Source organism: Parus major, chromosome 5 (genome assembly GCF_001522545.3).
Source record: "Parus major isolate Abel chromosome 5, Parus_major1.1, whole genome shotgun sequence".
In the NCBI taxonomy this organism is placed as follows: Eukaryota; Metazoa; Chordata; class Aves; order Passeriformes; family Paridae; genus Parus; species Parus major.
The window spans coordinates 9,733,389-9,752,705 of NC_031774.1; the positions used below are offsets into that span (position 1 = coordinate 9,733,389).

At 41.6% G+C, this 19,317-nt stretch overlaps 1 protein-coding gene across 15 annotated transcripts in view; it reads right to left on the reverse strand.

Annotated features, from left to right (window-relative positions):
* The window catches only part of PPFIBP2 (PPFIA binding protein 2), a 100,092-nt gene that overhangs the window by 23,979 nt on the left and 56,796 nt on the right, over positions 1 to 19,317 (reverse strand). For 10 of the 15 annotated variants that reach the window (XM_015631044.3, XM_015631049.3, XM_015631050.3 and 7 more), the window contains 4 exons: positions 16,435 to 16,548; positions 8,351 to 8,482; positions 3,793 to 3,972; positions 2,333 to 2,425 (listed from right to left, as the gene is read on the reverse strand). In XM_015631044.3, coding sequence (XP_015486530.1) covers positions 2,333 to 2,425; positions 3,793 to 3,972; positions 8,351 to 8,482; positions 16,435 to 16,548 — 519 coding nt within the window. Of the gene's footprint in view, positions 1 to 2,332; positions 2,426 to 3,792; positions 3,973 to 8,350; positions 8,483 to 16,434; positions 16,549 to 16,608; positions 16,685 to 19,317 lie in introns of those variants that run through there. The other 5 variants (XM_033514911.1, XM_015631052.3, XM_015631053.3 and 2 more) reach the window with 2 other exon arrangements.

Consider the following 19,317-nt stretch of genomic DNA (forward strand, 5'->3'; position numbering starts at 1 on the left):
GTTACTACTTATACTAATAAGTGTGTATATATATAAAGATATAGATACAATATTATTAATATTACTAAAAAGTATTATTAATAATATCAACAATAGTACTATTAATAAAAATAATATCAATAATATAATTAATATAAATAATACAAATAAACATTTATTATTATTATTAATAACAATAACAACAATAATAACAATAATAAGAACAATAGCAACAACAATAATAATGATAATAATGATAATAATGATAATAATGATAATAATGATAATAATGATAATAATGATAATAATTATGATAATTATGATAATAGTAACTTAGAATCTATTAATGCTGAGCCTTCTCAGCAAGATAACAAAATTGTTTTTCCTTAAAACACCAAAGAGGATAGCAGGAAAACACAGCCTGGAAAGCAACAGCAGACATACAACAAAATCCCAGTGTTCATTTATATTTTCTGGAAATTTAGGGCTGCCCCTGGATTTGGATAGAAAATCCCACATGAAAGAGCTCAGCAAGACAGAGGGAGAAGAATTCTGTGATTGTTCAGCTGGAAACTCAGTGGTTCTGGTCTGGTTTTTGTATTGATGAGAAAAACTGCTAGCAGCATATTTTGCTAAGTCAGTTTGGTAAGATTTTCTTCAGAAGTCTCAAAACCTCTGGGAGTCAAAGTTCTGCTTTTGCCATGTAAAAGCAGACAAAACCTCCTTGCAGATAAAGGACAAAAAAAAGAAACAAACAAAAAAAAGGGGGAAAAAGGAAGAAAGAAACCAAAGAACAAGGACAAACCAAAAATGATGAATGTGGCCAGCTTCCCAAAATACTAAAATAAAGCAGGAAAGACACAAAACACCAGACAACATTACCCAAATAGGGACAAACACAGATTAATTAACACACAAACTCATTTTTACCACGAAGAAAGGGCTTGGACTGCAGGATAATGTCACTGCTCTGCCTAAAATTCCACGTGGAATAGAAGAATCTGCCTTGCTGCACCTCTGAAGGGCTCCTACACTTCCCACTGACTAATATGCTTTTTATATCCAGCCATGGATATATTCCAGTTTCTCATCTAAGAAGCTGGAACAACAGGAAGATAAAAGCTTGAAGACCTCTTTGTACCAGATCTGGGTTTGCCTCCCCTGGTCTACTCGATCTCAAAGCTCTTTTAAAAGCTCTCTTTTCCCTTAAAATCTAATTCTTTGATTATTTTTATTCTTCCTGTCTCATTCCTTGTACTTTTCTTCCTTTCCAGTCCTGTATCTTCTCTCCCTCAGTGAGTTTTATGATTCTTCTTTCCCATTTTCCTTCTGCTCCTACATTTTTCCATGATTTCTATCTGTCTTGGCAGCTGGCCACACACTGCTTGAGAAAATATTTTCCCAAAGACTGTTCATCTCCACCACGTCAGAGAAAACATTTTCATGGATTGAAGAACTATTATCTTCACGAGGCAAAAAAAGACATGACAGCAACATTCTGTTATTCATCCAAGAATTCTCAAAAGAAAGAAATGCTAATACAAATAATAGCTGTTTGTCATGTCTGGATCAAGCTGTCAAGCATTAAATAGAAAATTCAGTTTAATAATTTGAAATGTTTCTCCAAGATTCAGCCACAACTCAAGAATCAGTCATTGATATAAAGTTACACAAAAGAAAGGAGATGTGATTACAGCACAAGAAGGAGAAATCGTGTGGTGCTTTTTAATCTAGTGGAAAAGGGCTAAAAATTCAAACTAGGAATAGCAGAGAGAATGTTCCACTAGAAGAATTAATTACTGGGGAAAATGATTAAGTATTTAACATGTCAGGTTTGTCCAGATTATGATCCAACAGCTTTGCAGGATTTAATGTCAACAGGAGTTGATACACACAAAGCAGGTGATCTCATGGTGTATTTTGGGATTAATGTCTATGAAAACAAATTCCATAGGAAGCAGCAAACACCCAACAAACTTTGCATGTCTCTTCAGGCTGGAAAGTGAATCCCACAGAAGCTTGTCACCATTACACAAATCCAGGCCAGGAAGCCTTCAAAGAATCCTTTACTCTGAGCAGCTTTTTGCAAGTCAAAATGCCTTTTGTGGTTTCCTAAAATAAGAATTGCAAGGAGCAGCCGACTGAAAAGTGCAGGGAGAGCAAAGGGCACGAAGGAAACCACAACACCTTCAAAACAAGGTATTTATCCCAAACCTGGTTAAAGAATTCTTGGCTTCACAGCTACCCTGCCACAAGGTAAATGCCAGAAAAGTAAATATTGATGAGAAGGGCAGCACATCCCTTCCCAGCTGATAGAAACCTGCAGTTTGAAAATGCCAAGGACTCTGCTTACTTTGGTCGCTTTCAATTTCCACTCATACTGATTTCTTTCGTTTTCCAGCTCTTCCACTTTAATTTTCAGGTGTCTGAGCTCCTGTAACAAACCCTGCAGAGGAAGAAGGAAATTAAAGGTAAGGGTTTTTTTGGGTTTTTTGTTTTTTTTTCTGGCAGATATTAATTTTTGACAGTTCTGAATTACAGCTCATGCATGAACCACACGGTGCTCAACACTGGAACCTCCACACTAAAAACTGTGACCTACTCAAAGAAGTTTTCCCTTAAATACCCCTTCTCCCCCACCTTGACAGAACTGGATCTTGCCCATTCTAAAGGACAATATTATTAAAACCTCCATGGAGCTCTGACAAGACAAAATGTCTCAAAATGAACCGAAGAAAGGAAAAGTTTGGGGGAGAATCCCAATTTTGGACTCCTGCACAGCACACACATTAAGGACCACACTTGCATCTTGGATTGCAGTAGGATTTATTTGGAATAACTCCTAGATTTGACTCTCAGATTATTTCTCCAGCCTACAGCTTGCAGTTCTAATAGTCCATTGAGCAGCTCTGCACAAACACAAGTCCAGAAATAACAGCACTGTTTTCAAAATAGGTGTAAAATGCAGAACAGTTATTTTTAAAATATAAACCTATGAGAGGAATTACTGAAAAAAGATCCCCCACAATACAAGCAGATTACTTATGAGTTCTGGGCATGCAAATTTCACCAAAGAGATGTGGTAACAACCTGATTTGAAGTAAAATATTAAAAGGTTTTTTTTCTTGGCATACCAGTATCATTCCACCTTCAGTGAAATGAAACCATTTATGTGACACATTTTTGATCAGGTTCTGTTATGTAAATTCTGGCAGCTGCTCATGTCAGGGAATAAACAAAACTGTGTTGGATGTGCTATTTTAGAAGTACAAGCAGATTATTTTTACTGTGGCTCTTTTGGATAGAAAAAGAAAGGGTAAATGTCAGAGAGTCTTAGCTGAAATTGTTTTATACCTGTGTTAAGCTTTTAAGATCTGCAGGAATCAATAATTTATGTTCAGGCACAGCTGGGGCGGCATCATCATGAGGAAAAGTAGCAAACTACCAAACCATGCCAGCATGCTGCACATCAGACAAATCCCAAAAAAAACCCCACACCAGCACTGCAGACTTACAAGTGAAATGGAAACTGTGAAAAAGCTGAAAGGGTGATTGGGTTTTACAGATTTCTGTGCTTTGGGAGAGGGCCATCAACAGTGACCAAATTTGTCCCAGGAATTGGGGTGGGGAGTCTGGGGTGGGAGTATTTTTTTTTTTTGGGTCATTTTTTTACAGCACTCTCACTCTTTGCTAATGGAAGCCACGAAGATTAATGCCAAAACATTCCCAGGGCAGCTCTGGTTAGTGGAATTTAGTCTGTGCAAGAGAGGGAAGAGGCAATGCAGGGGATTGTGCCAAGGGTGCTTCTCGTACTTCACACCAAGAGCAATTCTTCTGGCCCAGAGGCTCTACTGCTCCTGCACCAGAGGGAGAAACACTGGGGGTCAGCTCTGCTTTCCTATCTTGACACTTCCTTTCTTGGATCCTACTATTAATTTCCAGCTGCAGTCTACACATCTGCTCCTGCAGGTCACTGATCAGGTTCACAACTGACTGAAAACATGGGAGGAAAGGGGGGAAAAAAAAGACAAAAAAATAGGTGAGAAAAAAATTATGCAAAAAAAATTATGTATATTTCTACAGTTGAAGCACAAAGAACTACCTGAAGCACATCAAAGGCAAACTAAAAAAGGACAGATTATGTGTTTTCTTTCTGATGTGAATGAGTATAAACCTGGAACACTGCACAAAGGCACATTTACATGAAGCTGAATCCACATTCCAGCCTAATTCACGATTCTGACTCTGAAGTTAAGATCAGAAACTGTTTTTGGAAAGTTTTACAGTCACGTGAGGGATGATTTGGCACAGATTTTAATATTCTGGCTCAGAGGTAAGCTTTTGCTGAAGTGGGGCTTGATTGCATTCATTTGCACTTCCAAAGCATCCAGTGGGAAGAAACTGCAAAGTGCTCAGCTGGGGCTGCAGCCTTCCCTTTCAGAGTTTATACACAGAATTTACAAGCAAAGTAATTCTGTTTCCAGGCCTAGCAGGGGGCAGAAAAATAACTCCATTTCTCCTCTCTATCTGGGCAGGATCTTGACGTGGAGGAGGAGTTAATAGATACAGGAGAAATCAGGAGGATAACACAAAAGATAAAATAGTTATTTTAAAGTGTATTGTTTTGCTGGCCAGCTTCTTGGATTTGTGTGTATCAGTGGTACACACACACGAAAAATCCAGCTTAGAAAGCAAAGCAAAGTATGAAAATCTAGATGGTATTTCACCTAAATTCCCCAACTCTGTAGCAAAGAGAACTGAGTGTTTTTACAGCTCTCACAAGTTTGAAGTGCCTTGCTCTTAGCTTCCATGCACATTAATAACAGAAGTTTTGTGGTTTCTCAGTCTCCTCAAGTGGAGCAAATCTGAGGAGTTTAATCCATCCTCCAAAGGACAGAAGATGATTTCAGTGGATGGAACAACAGATGATGTGGCAAATCATTTTATTTATTGTTTTCTTCATTAGAGCTGCCAACAATCCTCCTGTTACCTCAATTCTGCAGTAAAATCAGGAGTCGTAGAGCTGGGGAACAGCAAGGGCAGGAACAGCACCCACAAAGATTTACCTAACTCACACAGAAGAGTTTCATCAAAGTGAGATTTTCCAGCTCACTGTGCTTAAGATGAAATTCAGAAAAGCCACTACATACATTTTACTTTATACATTTGTGCTCAGTCAGGATCACAGCGTCTGATGCTCATCCTCTTTCACCCAACAAAGCTTTAATGGACATAAATGAGGGTTAGCTTTGGGGTTTTTTGCCATCCTCCCAGAGCAGCTGGGGTTGGAAGGGGCAGGACACACACACTCCATCTCTTCCTTTTGAGCACCAAGGTTTGGTCTGTGCTGCTCTTTGGCTCTGTTAACCCCACGGGGATGTGGAGAAGGGCAGGGATCCAGAATCCAGCAGGGATTTCTGGCAGCTGCTCTGCTTGTGGGGACAGGGGGGAACCAGAAACTCTTCTGCTGCCACCTTGCAATCCTGCCCTGTGCCATTAGAGAAGGGGAGAGGGAAGCACTCTGCATCCACAGACTGCCCACAGGGAGCACAGAACTGGCAGAAATCCTCAGCCCAGCTGAGCTCCAGCTCCTGCCTTCACAGTTCTTTCCAGTTTTGAGGCAGAAAAGGCCTTTTTGAGGTTCCTCCACAGCACAAACACTTATTAACAATAACTACAGTGCCCTGGTTCGGCTGGGACAGCGCAGCAGACTCCCCAGAGCGAGTCAGTGGCTCAGGTTTCTTTGGAATTGCAAGTAGCTCTGCACCAGATATTTAATTCAGAAGTTACAAGAGCCACAAAATACCTGCCAGCAGCTTACAGCCAAGCCCACAGAGCTATGCCATGGCACAAAAGGAAGGAAAAGGACAGACAGAAAGTCTCTTTTTCCCACATTCAGGCAGAGCAGACATCTGGGCAGCCATAAACCTTTTGACAATGCTGCTTCCTCATACCTTGCTACATTAAGAGAAACACATTTAAAATATTTCTGAGGCTTCTAGGGTAAGAGGAAAGCTACACAACCCCCTCAGGTGAGGCTCCAGAAGCCTTCATGGCATTATTTTGTCAAAAGTAGGACATTATTCCCCAGAAAAGGAATGAAAATGACAAAGCCAGGAGGGACACAGCCCATGAACAAGCAGCTATTCTCCTGGCCCCTCTGTAATATATATAAATAAAGGACACTTTATATTTAGCATGTGCTTTTGAAGAGCCAGAGACAAGTGGCATTCAGTGTGAAATCAATACCTTTGAGAGGAGGTTCGAGATGCTTGATAAACTCTTTGCTGCCAGCTAAAACCAAACCTAAATGACAGCTGCACCAGATAGAGTGAAACCAATCTTCCACATTAAAACTTGCTCATATTCAGAAGGATGCTTTAATTTGCTCCCTTTCCTCCCAGCCCAAGCAGAAAAATAATTCTGCAGATGAGTTCTAAGTGACTGCAAACAGCTGCTGTGAAATAAGCTGACACAAAATTAGAGTACAGAGAAAACATGGCTGAGCTGAATGATCCTGCAATGCCACACTGAATTTTAAACTTTTTAACCTCAGTTCTTATATTTAGAAATCACAGGGTCAGCCATGAAGTATTGTGAATGAGCTGTTTAAAATGGTTTAACTGCTGGATGCAAAAAACAAGAGAAAACTACAGGCAGACTGGTTTTGTCAAAGCTGTAGTCTAAGAAAGAAAATTAATTAATTCATAAATTCCATCCTGATGTTTGAAGTTGTGTCTGTATTGAAGAATTAGTGTAATTTACAGGAAAAGGAGCAGAAACAGGGTTAAAACATTAGAATTCAACTAAACATCCAATCTGATTGAAAGCAACTCCTGATAAATGAGATGAATGCTTATTGAGGGGAATCTGAAATAAACACACAAATAACTCAGCCAGCAAACCAAAACCTGGTTTTGTTTCCCACAGCTTTCCTTAGAACACCCATTTTTCCCTTGGCAAAGCTGTGCCACTTTCAGCACTGCAGAAACCCAACCCCACCTGGGGGTGGTTAATAATTCAGAGCAGGCTCCACAGGAGGATTCTCAGCTTTTCCATCAGATCAGGATCCTTTTCCATCTCAGCAGGAACGTGTCCCTGTGGCTTGGCAGTGCCACCCAGGCTGTTCAGAGCTCAGCTTTTCCACCCGAGGGGGCACACAAACCTCACTTGCAGAATTCCACAGCTCCCAGGCACCCCCCAAGTGCTGTCCATAAAAACACACCCCAAAATCTGCACTGCTGTCCAGGAGCCAGGCTGTGCCTGCAATGATTGCCAAAACCATTCCTCAATTCCACACTGGGAGCAGGCTGGAGCCAGCAGGTGCTGCTCAGACCTGTGCAGATTTTTGGGAAGCTTGAGAGTGCTCAGGGTACACGAGGTACACAAATTGAAAAATTTACACAATTTTTCAACTGTTAAAAAAATTTTTCACAGTTTTTCAGGTGAAAATTACACCTGAAAGAGCACAAGAAGGGCCACAGGTGGTAAAAACCAGCAGCTGGTGCCTCTCTGGCTTGCAGGCTCTGCCAGAGATCCTCTCTTTATGTTATCTTTGAATCTCTAAAGAAAACTTCAGAGGATAAATAAGCTGGAAGCAAACACACCCCAAATGAGCTACATACTGATGCACAGTTATCACCTATTCCACTGGCAGAGCTGTGGAGAGCAAACAGTTCCTGGTGCTGCCTGGATTTCTTATTCTCCTAAATCAACATGGAACAGTTTGGTTGAGGGTTTTTTCTGTATTTTTTTTTTGGTTTGTTTTTGGGGGTTTTTTTTGGTTTGTTTTTTTGTTTTGTTCACTCAGCAATGTATAGATCCCAGACCCAGTAATCCTTCCTTTCCAGGCAGTCCTCCCCTGCTAGCTGGTCCCCTTACAGCACCACTGAGTAGGACAACACATGACAATTTGTATGAATTTCTCTCTTTCCTCCCCACCTGCTGCTCACCACCACAATACAGATGTTGCTCAGAGGAATTCTGTTCCATACTCTCTTTTTTAACCAATACAACAAGACCCAAAGCTCCTTTGATGTCCAAAACTCTCCCGCATCTGAAAGGGACCAAGGGCTGGAATTACCTCCAGCCCATGATGTTTTTTGGCATTATTTATTATGTAGCCACAAGGGGAAAGAGACATTTGAGGCAAATGCCCTCCCAAGTGACACAAAGACATTAAAATCCCCGACCTCAGTGCTTGTGGCACCCCTGGCAGTGTTTTCTGCAGAAATGCACCGTGGTACTCCTCCCTGAATTCACAGGAAAATCCTGTTCCCTGCTGATTTCAGCCCAAAAGCTCAGGTGTGGGGCAGAGCACCACGGACACGCCATGGAAAAGAGTTAAAACAAGCCAATGGCAAAAACTCACCTCAGCTTTGTTCTGTTTCTCCTCATATTCACTCTGCTCCTTTTCCATTCCAACCAGCTTAATCTTCAGGTCTGAAACTTCAGCCATCAGGTCCAGCTTCTGGGTCTCGAGAGACGTGCGACTCAGCAGCTCCTGAGAGCAGAACACAACATTTTCCTGTTATTTATGTGAGCCCTGACAGCCTGCCACCTATTTCATTCACATTAAACCCTCAGTTTGAACTCTCAGTGTCTTTCTCAAGTGCTGCAAGTTGTTTTCATCTAAATGTTCTGTGTTAATCACCAAACCACCGTGTCCCACTCCTGATTTCAAGGCAAATGTGTGGCAAAGTTAATCCCTGGGCTAGACATGAAATCAAGAACAATACTAAGGCTGAACAGACCCAAACCTAAATAATGGCACATTACAAAAGAGCTGGCGTCTTCCTAAAACACTCATCAGCCCAAGGGATGGTTTAAGGTTACCTTGCAGACCTTCAGACTGTTAATCCTTAATATTTAATAATAATTTAGGACTGTTAATCCTTCCAATAAAGGATGTATTTCAGGATGAGCACCTGAACCCAAACTGAGCAGCAGAAGCAAGCAGCACCAACAAATAGTAACTTACACCCTGTAGTACCTGCTGGCTTTTGCTGGAGGGAACTGCAGAGAGTGAAATGTCCTAACAGGAGCCCAGAAGGCAAGGTCTAAACTAAAAAACACTCCAAAGGAAAAACAGCTGGTGGTGGCTTTTGCTTGTGTGCCCCAAGTTTGTTTTCCAGGTTGCAGAGCAGATATGCTTTGGGTGGAGTCATATCAGCATCAACATTCACACCTTCACTGAATCGTTCATTTTTCAGGAAAGCCAAGGCAAGAAACCATCCAAGATTTAACAGAGTGCATTACATATATCAAAGCCTCTGTCACCTCTGTTTTCAAAAAGAAAAAAGCCCCGTCAGGAGTTTGAGCCTTCCTGAAAAATTCACAATTTTCCAAGTGGCAAATTGATTTTTCACAGGAGAATGCAGGCTTCCAAAGGGTTAAAATGTTTTATGATAACTCATAAATCCCACTAGTGTGCTGATCATGTGAATCCCACAATCAAAGCAGACTCACAAGGAGTGATTGAACTGAAGTTGAATCTGGATCTGGTGTCACTGAGGGATCAGAAATCACCACGTCCTGCACCCTTTTCTCATCTCCTCTGCCCCAAACTGTAGAGTACATTGTACACCACAGCTTGGACAAACCACAAAGGTTATTTCAAAGATTACAGAGTTAAAGTTTATTTCAAAATCTGCTCCATATGTAAGTTATTTTAGTCTGGTGGGCAATATTGCACAAATTAAAAATAGTATTAAACTTGCATCTGTATTGCAACACCAATTATCCAAACCACCCACTATTCCCAGTGCCATGCCCATTCCTGCTGACATTGGCAATGATATTTGGGGATGGATGGGAAAATGAACAGAAATGGAACTTCATGGTTTGGCCTTTTTTCCTTTCTTTTTCTTCTCCCAGTGAAATAAACCAAGCACTCATCAGGGAAAGGCATTGCACTGACTTTTCTGATTGAGAAACTCTTAGAGGCACCCACTTAATGAAACCCCAGGAGGAGCTGCTTTCTACACAGGTGATTATAAATTACAATTATAATTCCAAATAACTCCTGTCTTCCAGAAAAAAGCCAATTTTCAGGGGTTTCAGAGGCACATCCCAGTCCAGACTGGGACAGGCTCTCACAGCTCTTGAGAGAGGAGACTGCTGCAGGTTAAGGCAGAGTTAAAAATGGGAGCTTTGATATGAAATAAGGCCACAGAACACCAGAAAGACAGGCAGGATGAGGCAGCTCTGGCCCCATGGACACACTCTATTCACTCTTGAGCTAAAACAACATTTAGGATTTTTTTTGGACCCTGACATGGCATTCCATGATATGGGGGGAAGATTTCTTAATAAGGCAAGGAGCCACTGCATCCCTCTAGGGATTTTAAACAAAAGATCTATCCTTTGAGTGCACCATCTGGCTTCACTCCTTATTTTTCCTCCAGACCCCTAAATTACCCTCAGTTATGCAGTGGAGAGCAATCCACACTCACTCCTCTCACCCTGAGCTCAGGAGCTCTGTGTGAACACGGAGCCAGCACCTGGAACAAGCCAGCACCAAGGCAGCTGCCTGGGTTTGTTTTGTTTTTAAATCAGCTCCAATGAAATTTTACAATTTGCTCTGAAGCTGGGGGGATCAGATTCTCAGCTGGGGTGAACTGGCATGGACCTGGTGACTTAAAATAGGCAGAGCAGCGAAGCAGCCCTGGTTTGTTTTCAATGGAGCTGCAGTGATTTAAAACAGCTGACAATTCCTCCCTCATCCACAGGACCCAACTTCTGCTTTGAAAGCAAGTGCCCTTTAAAGTAAATGTCTCCTCTTGAAACAGGAACATCTGGAAGCAATTATTTTCATCCTCAAGCAGATGCTCACAGTGAACAGCTCATTAAGAATGTGAACCATTTTGTTACAGAGAAATTATAGTGTATTTCAGCGGTATGATGCAACTTGAATTCAGCCAGAATAAATATGCAATTGCAAGAAAGGAAAATACAAATTTATGTTATTGGTTTGAAAGCAAAAAAAAAAGATAATATAAGACAGGCAAAATGGCAATTTGGGCTGTAGCAGCTTTAGGAGGATCTTAGCTGAGAAATAGAACAGATATAAGAACACATCCTAGGGACTCTTCTTTAAAAACAAGACACTTGTTTTTCGTTTTAAAATGGAAAAAATTAAAATTTAAAATATAAAATTACACTTTACTACGTAATTTACCTTCCTGGAGTCCTTTTTCTAAACTCAGCTTTTAACTTTAAAAAGTGAGGAGGCGTGCAGAAGCGATGATATACGTGTGCCAGACACATCAAAGAACAGAAAACTGTTTCCAAACACAACACACTTCTTAAAGCTCACACTGTAGAGATTTCTAAGATGATTAATCAACTTTTCCAATATTCCCAATGAAGCTGTAGCACGTGCTGAATAGCTCACTCCCACATTTAGTTGTCTTGCAAATATATAGTTCTTATAAAGCAGTTTATGAAATGTAACGTGGCAAAAATAGCTTGAAAAGAGGAGTTTTCAAGTACAATATTTTGGGCTCTCAGCTGTAAGCACAGAAAATTCCAGGATATTTAACTCTCCACAAAACAGAAACAATCACGCCATGCACTGATTGAGAAACCATAAGTAAGATTTTAGTCAAGTGAAGAGGGGGAGGAAAAAAAACCCCAACAAACGCAAAGATCCCATTTTGCACTTGTACAAAATACAACATTTGAAAAATTCCCTATTTTTCACCCCTTATTAAAAGCCTTGAGAGACACAGACAGACCAAACCACCTACCTGGGAAGCAAAATGCAGGCAGGAGCAGCCCCAATGAGGGCTGCACTTCTCAAGGGCTGTGTGTCAGCTGTGGCAGAAATAAGATATTTGCTTAGCTGGAAACACAGCTGAGAGCGATGTACGTGTGCAACCACCATGAAATGGTGCAAGGCAGCAGCAGGCAGGGAATTACAGCCCTCCAATCCATCATTTGCCCATTTTATGGTTAAGGACAGAGCTTTGCCACAGCCCTGCCAGCTTGGGCAGCCCTGAGGAGCAGATTCCTGCCCACGTTAACTGTGAGAGAGAAAAGCAGGGGGAGGCTCACCTGGAGAGATAAATCTGCACAGCCTGGGAGCTCTGAAAACCTCAGAGCTCCACCAGAGCTCACTTCAAAATCTGAAACACCGAGCCAGCTGCTGGCAAGAAGCTCCTCTGTGCTATAAACAAGTGCTGAAATTCGTCTAAGATCAGATAACTCAGGCAACTGAAAGTTGGAGGAATGGTTTTTGCCAGCCAGCAGAGCTCCCGAGGAGCAAACAGATACACAGCAGATTCATACCCTGCAACCAAGACAGGATTCTGGCTCCTCTGAGAAGGAGACAACTGCAAAACCAGGGCAGGTACAAGCTGCACTGTGTTGGATCCAATTCCTACTCTGACACAGCTCCTCCCTGCATTCTTTTCATCAGGTTTTTTAAAAGGTTCTCTGCTGTCTGGCACACCTTCCTCTGGCCCTCTCACCCAGGCAGAAGTGGGCCATAAAATGACAGGAGAACAGAGACCCACTCCTGTTTGCACCAAACATTTCAGGTTTTATGTGTGGTTTTTTAATAGACACAGAGAATCCTAAAACCTTCATACCTTTCAAGAGAATTCACTTGAAGACATGATTGAGTTCACACAACAAAACCATCCAGAGTCCCCTAGGTTGTGTCAGAAATTATTTGGAAGGCACAAAGGCACGGTCAGAGCACATCTAGGATGTGGTTCAGGTCAGGTACAGCAAGGACAGCAAACTGCTGTCCCTCATGCCAGAGAGCTTCAATGGAAATCACAATCTGCTAAATAAATAAAATGCAGCTGTGGGGTAGCAAAGAGGTAACAAACTAGAATTGCTCGTGGTAATTGCCAAGGAATGCAGGGAAAGGAGCTGTGGAGGTGGAAGGTGCTTGTGCAGGAGGTTCCCTTTTCAGCTGGCAGCAGGGATTCCACAGCACTGATGTGTCTGTGTTACCTATGCCTGCTACTCTCTGCCTTGGGACAGTTCAGACAACTTCATGGAGCAAAAATGACTTCTGCTTTCCAGTTCTGCAGCATGTTGATAGGAGATCCTGCCCAAGGCTCTCTCTCCTCTCCAAAAAATACATTTATTTCTTAAAATGGGCTGGAGGAAAGTTCTTAGTAATGCCACAAAGTGACTTCCAACAAGACACAAACACAGACATCATTGCTCTCTAAAACTTGCTGTAACTTTACAGCTTGAATCAGCTGCTATTCTGGAAATGGACTGTCACAGCATAAATTGCTTTCCTAGGATAACTCTAGGAGGTTTTTTAATTTTACTCCTGGACATCTCCATTACAATGTGCTGAGGGGAAAGGCAGGTGCTCACACAGGCCAGCAGTGGCAGGACAGACTCCCCACTGGAAGATTAAACCTGTGTCTTGCTCCCAGCCATATTCCAGAAAATCTCCTGCTACACTGTGAGGAGTGAGCTTATTTCTTGGCCCAAACCTGAATCATGCTTCAGGACCAAAGGAATGTTTGGCCACTGGCTTTGATGAGTTTTGAAAAGGCCTGTTTCCTTTTGGTGTTTTGGAAGGAAGAAAACGCAGACACCTTCAAGGTGGAGAACCACTTTTGTTCATTACAACCTGTGGTGGGAGAAGTGTCCTTACAAAAGTGAAATGAGGTGTTTGGTGCCACTGAGCATCCCTGTGGCTGTGCACACCAGGGCATTTCTCCCTCAGGATCCTCAAATGCTGCTGAGCTCCATTTTCCTTGGCTGGGATTCCATAATCAGTGAGCTGAAAGCCCTTCTGGCACACCGTGACCTGTGAGCTGCTGGACTCAGCCATCACCAGAGCACCACCAAAAAACAAAAAACAACCAAAAAACTAAAGTTGATTTTTTTCTCCCAGCTCTGCTGAGTCTCAGATCAGTCTGCAGAAACCACAAGGTCAGGAGGAGGGAGGAGGATGAAAGGAGAATGAGGCTTTCTCCTCTCTTGCTGCTGCTCCCCATCCAGTATGCCCACCCAAAACAGCCACTTAATGTTATTTGTGTAACTTTTACTTCAGGTGCTGTTTCAGAAGTGGTTCCATGATTGCTTTGCAGCAGGGTTCAAAACAACTGTGCATAAATCATAGGCCAGAAGGATTTTTTTTGCCAGCAACCCCACCCTGACAAGTCTCTGCTAGCACAGATTCAGCAAAAACTACTTTGCACTAATTAGATACCCTTTCTGCTGTGGAACTTCCAGATACCATCATTAGGTTATCTTAAAGCTGATGATTTTTTTTTTATTGAAGCATATTTTTTTTTTGCACAGAATTAATTATGAATCACTCTTCTTACAGTTCTTGAAATTAAAAAGACAGGGCTTTTTTTTTTTAATCTCTATTGTTCCATTTTCCACTTAGAGGGAGCAGCTGACTTAAGTTCACAAAGACAAAAATCAGTGGAGTTCAATATATTGTAAATAAGGAAGAAGAGCCATGAAATGAGTCTGAATTTACACTATATTTCTAGAACCCTCCTGAGAGGGTTCTAGAAGTCATTCTGAAAAGCAGGACACCAGCAGCAGCTGCTGGCTGAGGAGATCTGAGCTCAACTCTCCTCCAAACCTGACTGATCCATCTCTTTAAGCCCCTGAAGCCACACACTCACTCTGGTTGTGACAAATTATCTGCAGGAAAGTCCACTGGCCACATTTCTTACATCAATGTCATAATCACCCCTTGATCAGGTCATTCTCTTCTGCCCAAATCTCAACTCATCCCCCATGGAGGATAATCTTTTCAACAAGATGAACTGAGAAGAGAACATTCAGAATGAATGATGTAAAGTGGGATCCTCTGCTGAGACAATAAATGTCCAATTTCTCTGACTGCTGAGAGGTCTGGCTTGGGTTTCCCATATCCCACTGTCTGCTGGGAGAAACAACAGCTACAGCAAATTCAGATTGAAATTATCTCCAAAATTCAGATTTGAGCCTTATTTTAGACAAATCTGGAGATTCTCTGACTTCTTTAGCTTTGGTAGAGCCTTTTGTAGCTTATCCCTTCAGGATCAGCTTTGTTAGCTGTTCGTGCCAGACGAGCAGATGCAAAGATTTTCACTGCAATGGCAACGTTCATGCAACATCATATTCTGTTTTCAGATGCCTCAGTGTTCTGGAAAATAAGGCTTTAAATTCACAGCTTCCTCAGAAGACTATCTAGGCAAAAAAATTTAAGTCAGAGGGAGAATAAACAGTTTTAGCAGAAGTCACGGGGCAGCTTTAGATTGGAGCAGGAGGCTGCTGCACTCTGTTGTGAATTCTTTCCTGGAGTGTGAAAACAGATTTTCACCACTTAAATAATCACTGTTCTTGGAGTTTCACTTCAGATCTCACTGCAGAACTACAGACACTCGCTGTTTGCATTTTTAGGTGTCTCCTCAGAACACCACCTTTCCCAGCTGGAAGCATTTTGGACTGTGTGAGATGGAAGGTTTTCTTCAAGAGCCTCTGAGAATTATCATTTAAAATGTTTAGATTACAGTGTTACCTTATAGAAACTGCTGCTGTTTACAGACATATGCACAAGGATCCTTATCATAATTTAAAGCTTGGATCAGTTCAGAGAAAGGCTTGTGTATATCACATAGACTAAAATAGAAAATTTATAACACAAAATATTTGTGTGGGGAGAAGAGCTAGGCTCATAGAGAACAGCATCTATCCTAAAAGTTTCTGGCATAGATTTTTGAGGCTTATTTACAGTTTCAAATCTCTTTTTGGTATCTATGTGCATTAACAGTGGATGATCTGCATCTGTAACAACAGCAAATTGCACAGGGAAGGTCCTTTGGCATCAACAGACCTGCAAGTTCTGTAAGGTATTTAATTTATCATTTGCTCTGCTCCCTCAACAGAGAACATCAAAAAGCAAAAATGGAATCACACAGCCCAAAAATGTTGATTGAAATAAAGAAAAAATGTCTTTATATACTAAAAATTTTTTCTCATATCAAAGTAAGGGGAAAGCTGTGAAGTGAAAATGGTTATAAAACACGACTCGATACAGTAATTCATTTCAAATTGCTGCTTGTTCAACTCCAAAGCCAAAGGAAAACAGAAGGCATTTAAATAAAACCCCTTAATTCCAGAACTGCTACATGTATTAGATCCATTTAACCTGTCTAACCAGTTACTCAGCCATGTCCAAATCAGCACAGTTCAAATAAGACACAATACTTTCATTTCACATGCTGCCACGTACGGCATTATGCAACCAGCCAGTAAAACTTTTCTGCAACAGGAAAACAAAGAAACATTTATTGGAGTGGTGGGGTGGGGGAGAGAAGTGCAAAGCAGGAGGAGAACAATAAAATAAGCTTTTTTTTTTAAATTTTTCTCCCTGTTTTATCCTTTTGTCACACAGGCAGCCGAGCTGACCATGTGTGCTCACCCCAGAGCTGGAGGAGGTTGTGCAGGAAGCTCTCCAATCCAGATTTTTACCTGTTGGAGCATTTCTTCTGTAGCATTCAGCTTCAACTGATGCCCCTCAAGACAGATTTCTAAGTCCCGGATTTTCTCTCCTTGAGCTTCCACCTGGTCTGTGAGAACACTCACCTGTAATTGGAGAGGAGAAGCACAGTGCCACTGAACTGACTGTAAATAAGTTTCAATTACCTTATGCATATAACATCCAAATGCACGTTTTGACAAGAAGTTCCCTTCCAAAGCCCTGAGTGCTTTAATGTTCTCGTGCACTGCAGCAACCTGCTCTACCAAGACAGAGTTTTTTGCAGCCTTACCTCAATTTTGCTCCAACCCCGCCCTCCCTGCTCCCCTCCCCTGCAAGAGTTTTGTTTTGATATAAAAAAGAAAGGGCATTTCAAGAAGAGATGGAATGCTTCCCATGGGCAGCCTGGGTCCCTTCATGCAAAAGTCTGGAAAACTGGAAAGGAGCAAAGAAGAACGGAGGGTACAGGAAATATTTTGTGTGGATTTGGAGCAGGCATCGCCATTTCGGGTTCTGCTGGCATTTCACTCCCTAAAACAGATAATTTATCTAATTCCCAACCAATTAATTTACTTCTTCCAAGAACAAAACTCTGTTGATCCTTCCCTATCAAGAAAGAGTTCTGCAGCTATAAAGAATGCAATGAGCAAAAGGCAAATTTTAGCTGTGGCAAAGTTCTATTCCAACAAAAATTCCCAGGCTTTGGCAAGCCAAAACATGACAGCAAAAGCAGGGAGATACAATGAACCCCAGGAAAAGAAACAATAAAGAACTGTGGGAATGGTGGTACAGAGAAGGGAGTGCCAGAATAAACATAATAAATAAAAAAAATTAATTATAAATAAATATTATAAATAATTAGAAATAAATCTAATAAATAGAAATATATAAAATTTAATATAACACAATAAAAAAAAAGCCCAGAAGCTGAACCCAAGTCTTGCAAAGCAGAAGAAACTGCACCCAGGACAACATTGGAAAGACATGGGAAAACCCCCAGTGATAATTCTTATGTTAAGAAGAACTAACACTCTGTATATTCATTTTTGACTAATTATTTATATAAAAACCTTGATGATTCTAGAAAAAATATCTAAAACAAACCCAAATCTTGCAAAACAGAAAAAATTGCACCCAGGAAAACATTAGAAAGATATAAAAAAAAACCCCAGTGATAATTTTTATGCTAAGAAGAACATAAACTTTGTATATTCATTTTGGCTATTTCTTTATATAAAAGCCTTGATGCTTCAGAAATATTATCTAATATTTAGATATATTATAGATAATAATAAATCTAATATTATTTAAATATTATCTAAAAACAACAAACAAAGGAGCCTAAGGTGCTTAAACTCCATTTTGAAGGAAATGCACTAAAATAAACTTATATATGCTCTCACATCCAACCCTGCAACACCTTTATTAATAAAACATAATAAAAATGTGCAGTGTGGGGAAATGGAACTTTTAAGCATGTCTAAAACCCAGTGGACAATCGAGTTCAGGGAAGCTGCAGAGGGAGAGATCTGTATTTCTTTTGCCTGCAGACACGATGCCAAGCATGCCTGGGAAAGAATCACAGAGAAATAAAGAAATAAAAGGAAAATATGCTTATTTTTTTTTCTCTATTGCAGTAACTGGCTCAGAGCACAGCTGAACTCGGGGTGAGAGGTGCTGGGAAGGATGGGTGGAGGCACATGGCAGGGGGACACAGCCAGGCTGGGGCAGGAGAATTCCCTGCAGGGAAATCTGTTGCTTCTCCACTTTGTTTTGTTCCCCTTAACTGAGGGATAAGACACAAAAAACCCTCAGAAGGCATGGAGAAACAAACCAAATTCTCTCCTTGATGCAAGTTCCAGATAAAGAAAAACAGCTTTATTCAGAGCATCAGCTCAGGTTTAAATACCATGAACAACTGGAGGGAAAACTCTGGATGTTAAATGTGACCTGCAAGGGAATTTAGTGAAGAACAGAGCTTTAGAATCATGTGTTGGGTGTTCCATCAGCCACTTGGAGCTCATATTTTCCCCTCTGCCAGACTCTTCAAGGAGCCCAGAGGCTGCACCCAGAACAAAATCCCAGTCTAAGCTACGCTGGCAATTCCACCTTGCCTTAGGAGGGCAACACCTGCCAGGCTCAGCCTGCAGGTGATGTATTTGCTGCAAAAGTGAGAGGCATTGAACATTTAGCTAAAAATCAAGTGTTAGAAAGGTTTGTAAGTCTGAGGGAAGCCTGGAGCACTCCCAGCCTCATCTTCCCCCCAGACTGCAGCCGCTGGTGCAACCCAGCATGAGCCACAGGGCAGAGGAGCTCTGTTCCCTTCCTTTCTCATCCCTCCTGCCCAAGGTCAGCCAGGTTTGTCCCAGCACAGTCCCTCAGGCCACAGAACCCCAGCTTGGGGCTTGTCTGAGCTCCTCAGCTTTGGCTGTCTGGACAGGAGAACTGGTGTAAACCAGGGCCTAAGCCCAGCTCCACCTTGGCATCTTGGCTGCTGTTGATGTTCATCTTCCAGACTGAGGTTTTAGTCTGTCCTGTTTGCCTGGGGTGTTCTGCAGCTCCACAGCCATGGAGGAAAATCCATAAATATTGACTGAGCCTTTGATGGGGGGTGGAAGTGATGGGAGTGAAATGCAAGAGGGACTTTTTCCAGTTCTGATTTTGCTCTATTCATTCCAGAAAACCCCTCTGGGCAGGTCCCAAAGCGTGTCACAAATTCCTGTGTTTTGTGCATTTGTCTGGCTGCATCCCTGTTTGTGGGGATGAGGAAATCATTCCTGGAGACGTGCAGGAGAAAGAGAGGGAGAGCAAATCATTCCTGGAGATGTGCAGGAGGAAGAGGGAGAGAGCAAATCATTCCTGGAGATGTGCAGGAG